This window comes from Microtus ochrogaster, chromosome 8 (genome assembly GCF_000317375.1).
Source record: "Microtus ochrogaster isolate Prairie Vole_2 chromosome 8, MicOch1.0, whole genome shotgun sequence".
Classification (NCBI taxonomy): domain Eukaryota; kingdom Metazoa; phylum Chordata; class Mammalia; order Rodentia; family Cricetidae; genus Microtus; species Microtus ochrogaster.
Genome location: NC_022015.1, coordinates 78,040,811 through 78,047,217, shown reverse-complemented (window position 1 = coordinate 78,047,217; position 6,407 = coordinate 78,040,811). Strand labels below are relative to the sequence as shown.

Genomic DNA, 6,407 nt, shown 5'->3' with positions numbered 1-6,407 from the left:
TATATATATCAAGGCATAAACTTGCAAGGACCCACATGTAAATCCTTAGGGCTTCCAAATGTGTTGATAGTTAGAGATTTTTCTTTGAGGATACTGACCTTGAGCTGTATATATATGGAACCAAAACATATTCCCCTATATGAATTACCATTGTTCAAGCACTGAAACCTGAGCTTTTTATTATGAATATTCATGATAAGGGGACATTACTATAAAACATCAGTACTTATACCTTGACTATCTAAGTTCTAGGTACCTGTGAAAGCAGAAATGTGGGATAGGTGACCTTTGAAAAGATTTTTGTCTCTTTAAGAAGTTGGAGAACATTCCCAGATATTTAAATGTGATTTTATTTAGGTAGGAATGCCACTTTTCACTGTTATAAAGCTACTGAAAGGTCAAGGAAAAATACTGAAACAGTTAAATACTGATATATTGTATCTCGTAAAGCTAAGAAATAGGCTGGATCCAGCCTTCAAAGCCACGGCTTTAATCCTATCCATATTGTTTGGTAAATTAAAGACTCAGGTGGTCAGAAAAAGTGAGATAAACAGTAACAAGAGATTCAAAGATAAAAAAACTAATGGTTTGTGTATGTTAAAATTATATGCAGGCTAAAGGTTAAAGTTCTTAAGGTAAAAAAAAGAGAGAGTAGTTGGGTGTGGTGGTACACACCTTTAATCCCAACACTTGGGAGGCAGAGGTAGATTGACCTCTGAGACTTCAAGGGGCAGAGGTAGATTGACCTCTGTGACTTTAAGGTGTAGTAGCAGTCTTGGTTCTTCTACATGTTCATGCTGAAGTACAGATATTAATGTATATTCACATATAGACCACATGACATGAATTATGTCCACTTTAATCTCAGAGAGAGAGAAGAGGGGGGGAGAGAGAGAGAGAGAGAGAGAGAGAGAGAGAGAGAGAGAGAGAGAGAGAGAGAGATATTGGAGACTTGCTACTGTTATACTGTGTATCAAAATTCAAGATGTTTGGGGCACGATTGGAATAAGAACTGAGCTGTGCTTTCCCAGGCTCTTTGGGTTCAGTGTCTAGAAAGAGTAAGTTGTCCTTCCCTTCCTTGCTTCTGTGAAGGAAGCTGTGGTTCCATCTTGCTTTGGCAATCTGAAAATGGATCTAGCACGGGTGATGACTCAATGTGAAAACCATTTGCCATCCAAGCATGAAGACTTGAGTTCAGATATATAGATTGCACACAAAGTTAGGCTCAGTACCCCAGACCTGTAAAATCCTAGCCTTCTAATGGAGAGCTGAAGAGCTGAAAAGAGAATCCACCACAGCATTCAGCCCAGGTACCTTGACATGGAAAGTGTGAAAAATGGACCTCATTTGAAAGAAGGTAAAAGGAAAGGACTGATACTCAAAGCTGCCCTCTGACCTTCATGGAAGCACTGTGGCACATGCATGCCTATCATCAATCACACACACAAACTTTTGCACAACCATACACAGAAGAGTGTGTGTATGTGTTGTGTCTGTGTGTATGTAGCATGAAGCACTTCCAAGAACCCTATTTTCTGCCTTGCAAGGCTGAAAACATTGCTCACAATCATATTAAAATATCAGAGTTAATCAGTTTATTAAGAGAAATAATTATTAGACTCATAAATTTCAGCCAGCTGTGATTCAGCGTATCATGGGAAGCTGAGCACCTCTGCTAACTTTATGGACTGACATCACAAAAGAGAAAGAAGACACTATGGTGTCACAGTGACATTTAGGATATGCAACCACTGATTAATGGTCTCCCTACAATGCTCCCATACAAAGATTCCACTGTCTCCCACTGGTGTCACTGAGGGTCCCTACCATTTACATGTGAGCCTATTAGGAACACTCAACATTCTAACTTTGTCAAGGAATGGTAAAAGTATAGTTACAAAAGAAGACTGAGACAAAATGTCATAGTCTCCTTTGTTGGTGGATCAAATACTATACAGTGGAGCCAATGAGAGACTTGCTTTAATAGCTGGGCATCTCATCCTTTCTGGATTACAGGATGTGTTTTGACCAAATAAGCAGGTCCTTCCAAGGGCCAGTAAATACTTAATTGAAGTAAGTTGTTCTTTGGGCATGCTTGGTGCATCAACAGCTTTTGTGAGTCACTTGGTGATTCATTTGATCTTTTGTTATTGTTGTACAGTTTGTGTGGCTGGAAAGAGAAGAGGAGGCAGGTAATGCCTCTATTCAGTACAATGACTCACCATCCACTCAGTGTGGGAGATGGCAAATGCAGAGATAAGATATTGAGGGTCAGGTGTAGCATATACCAGGCACAAGCCAGAAAAGAAATGCCCCACATGTTGCTTTCCTAATCAGTGGTTGACCACTCTGGACAGCAGGTACCTAGAGAAAAAAATATTCTTCAATCTTCCATAAGAGGACACTTGGGTACACAGGGTCCTGGGGTGACATGGAGATCGTCAGAGCGGAAATGAGAAGTGGAAATAAAGTACAAGCCATAAGAGAGAGAAATAAAAGACATTTGTAGCATGGGATGTGTGGAGAGTCTGGCCATGTGAAATGTTACCACCTAGGTAACCATCTATAAAATGGTCATAATAACTTTATTCTTCACAGGGCTGGAGTGACAAGGGGTGAATGAGATAACATACGGAGAAAACTTGAGTTTTAGTAAGAGCTTGGTCTATGCGGCTTAGGGTTTTATATCCCGAGTTTCCTTTATTTGCTCTTTCAAAGACTAGCAGAACTTGAGGGAGTGCCAATCAATGTCTATTTTGACTTAAGGCCCACTCTGCAAGAAGGAATTCATACCTGACACTGATAGGGTAAGAAGAACCAGAGAGTGCATAGCCTAGAAACCTGGGGTAAAACCAGGTACTGTTGATCTAAAAAAAGAATCAATACAATGACTCCTAATACTATTGTGCTACACTCATAGATCAGTGCCTTATCCAGTCATCATCAGAGAAGCTTCTTCCTGCAGCAGATGGGAACAGATGCAGAGACTGACAGTTAGACAGCAGCGAGAGGGAATCTAAATGGGAAGTTTTCATCAAATTGCTCCGCTTAGAGCTCAGGGAACCCTAATGAAGAGGAGGTAGAAAGAGTGTAAGAGACAGAGGGAATAGAGGACATCAGGATAACAAGGCCTCCTGACTCAACTGAGCAAGGCACATATGAGCTCACAGAGTCTGAAGCAGAAAGATCAGTGCCTGAGTGGATCTGCACTAGGTCCTCTACATATGTTATACCTTTCTGTTTAGTATTTTATGGGACACCTGAAAGTGAGAAGAAGTGGGTCTATGACTATTGAGCTTGCTCTTTGAAGTCTTCCAAAGTTGGGATACCACATCTAACTTCTCTATGATAGGTTTTCCCTTATCTTCTTATATTTTATTTTGTTTCATTTGGTTGCTATCTCTTAGAAGTCTGTTCTTTTCTAATGAGAGACAGAAAGAGGAGAGATCTGGTGGTAGGGAGTAATTAGGAGGAGTAGAGGCAGGGGAAACTAGTCAGTATATATTGTATGAGAAAAGATTTAATAAAAGGGAAAAAGAAACCAAGACCATTGCCTCTGGGATCGAATATGTTCTTGAATTTATATTCTGCAGCCAAACACATAGAGATAGACCACGTTGATTCTTATGTTGGCCCTACCTAGCTTAAACATTGACTCCCCACTGCCCCTTTGTAAGTAATGTGGTTCTTATCAGTTTGAGTTCTGTTATTTCTTTAGACCCTATTGGTTTTTCCAAACTTCTAGAAGTACCCTCTGCATTCCTCCATCTTTAGTTGTTTCAAGAACCTCAGTTTCCATTAGGATCAGGTATCCTAGTAGGATCTTCAGAAACTAAGTATTGATGTTACCCTGGATATTATCCATTACATGTTGCCAGTGCTGTCAGGGGGGCAGCAGGCATTGTGAACAGGCAGAGCACAGTACGAATCCCAATTTGTGTCACTATTTACTGAGTAAATGATTCACAACACATTATGTGATCCCTTAGTCCCACTCCCCTCAAGTGTTAACCTGAGATGTTGATATCTGACCTGCATAACTGACTTGGAAAACAGAGGTGATGCCCTCACCTGGAAATCCCAGGTGTTGCTACTGATGAATCCAAGGAGAAGAACCAGGGCCAACGATGCTGATCTCTTTCTTCTCTCTCTCCAGTTGTACAGCTCTGCTGAATTTGGCAGAAGATGGCAGCTTATCCAGGAATCCGTGGTTCCAAATAGGTTCTACTGGTAAGTGTGACTCCATTTTCTGGCCTACTAAGGTATCATCACCTCTCTGGGCAGAGGATGGGACCCTGGGAAAAATAGCATCTCCAGACACTGTTAAACATTGTGTCACAATTTTTTTTATAAACCCTTGATGGATCATTAATATTGGTGAAATGCTGGTACTTTCTAAGTATTGCTTTGATATTTAGTGGTTTTCAACCTTCCTAATACTGTGACTGTTAAAACAGTCTGTCATGTTTTGGTGAGCTCCAATCAATAAATTATTTTTGTTGCTATGTCACAACTGCAAGTTTGCTACTGTTATGAAGAATAAACGTAAATATTTTTGGAGATAAAGGTTTGCCAAAGGAATTGTGGCCCACAAATTGAAGACTACTTGTTTAGATGACCCTTTGAGATATTTTTTAAAAGACACTGTGATTGTTATTGATTAAAGCATCTTATATACAAATATCACATATTCAAATAAAGGTCTCCAGTATAAACAAATAGATCTTAATTGCTGTAATAGCAGATCTTGTCCACCTTTCTCATTTAAAGTCTTATATTCATTATTGTTATTTTATGAGAAATGACCAGCAGCCTTGTTTTCTCACTTAGTTTTCCAGCTACGTTCTGTGAATTGTCAAAAACATACAGGCATAGGGTTCCTCAGCTCAGACTGTTATGACAAAATGGTATAGATTGGTGACATGAACAGCTGATGTTTCTGCGTGTCGGCCTGAAGATGACCAGCACACAGCTGTGCCCTCTTGTAGTAAAAGGAAGAAGGGCCCTGGTCTGTCTTCTGTTCATCACAAGAACACAAATTCAGCCATGGTTACCTCACCCTCATGACCTCATCTAAACTGAGTTATGTTCCAACTCCAAATGCTAATACGACTTCAGTTTAGGACTTTAATTTTTAGTTGGGAAGAACATAGAGATTCAGTCCATAAATATAGATATATATGATATAGGTATTCACATTTGTATGAGTGTTAGCTATACATACTTCTCTATGTCATGTTTTTAATACTGTGCTAAAATTATGCATGTACCCTCATGTTTTTAATAGATCCAAATAAGTTTATAGTAAGAATTCACATACAGATAAATAACAATGTCTATTAAGCATAAACAGCCAACTGCATGTTATAAAGTGCTATGCATATGTAAAAACAACAGAGTTGGAGGAGAAGGGGGGAGACAATATAGAACAAAAATGAAGCCAAGAAAATCATAATCTTAGCTTTCTTAACCATTCTCCTAATTCTGCTAGAGGTGGTTTCCTCCATGGCAATAGGTAGCTCAGTTGGGAAACCAAGCAAGTGGCAATAGCTAATTTTAGCTTTTGTATTCTTAATCAAAAATCTATAATCAGAACAAGGTTTGGAACATTCTGTAGTAATTTTGATATCTTATTTAGTGAGTGTTAGATTCTGTATCCAAACTTCTGCCATGAGGTAGAAGAGCAAACCTTAGTTTATCCTAAGCTGCCTGTGGAACAGGTAGGTTACCTGCCTGCAGGCTTTTGCCTCTCTACATAGAGTAAAAAGAACTAACTCACAGGATAGTTTATAAATTCCTTCTTTTAGCAATCCAGAATCACCAGAAAAGTGTTGTTTAGGAGTCAATGAGCTCTGCAACAGGAGTTGGAGAACTATCTCTCTTTATTATCTTGAAGTTGTTGTAATAGGAGCGGCGGGATACCTTCCTGGTACTCGGCTGCCCGCAGGGCTCACTTTATCCAAAATAATTACATGGAAACTGTATTCTTTTAAACACTGCTTGGCCCATTAGTTCCAGCCTCTTATTGGCTAGCTCTTACATATTGACCTAATCCATTTCTAATAATCTGTGTAGCCCACGAGCTGGCTTACCAGGAAAGATCTTAACCTGCGTCTGTCTGGAGTGGGAGAATCATGGCGACTCATCAACTCGGCTTCTTTCTCCCAGCATTCTGTGTTGAAATAAGAGTGGCAGAGCTGCGTCCCCAGCACCCTGCTGCCCAAATGGCTAGCTTAGCTTATATCCCAAAATAATTACACGGAAACTGTATTCTTTTAATCACTGCCTGAGCCATTAGTTTCAGCCTCTTATTGGCTAGCTCTTACATATTGATCTAACCCATTTCTATTACTCTATGTAGTCCACGAGCCGGCTTACCAGGAATGATCTTAACCTGCATCTGTCTG

The 6,407-nt window shown here is 39.7% G+C and overlaps 1 protein-coding gene across 4 annotated transcripts in view; it reads left to right on the top strand.

The window, feature by feature from the left end:
• Nucleotides 1-6,407, top strand: part of Sorcs1 (sortilin related VPS10 domain containing receptor 1) — a 506,327-nt gene that overhangs the window by 330,286 nt on the left and 169,634 nt on the right. For all 4 annotated transcript variants that reach the window (XM_005352454.2, XM_005352456.3, XM_005352453.3 and 1 more), the window contains exon 5: nt 4,157-4,230. In XM_005352454.2, the coding sequence (XP_005352511.1) occupies nt 4,157-4,230 (74 nt within the window). The remainder of the gene's footprint in view (nt 1-4,156; nt 4,231-6,407) is intronic.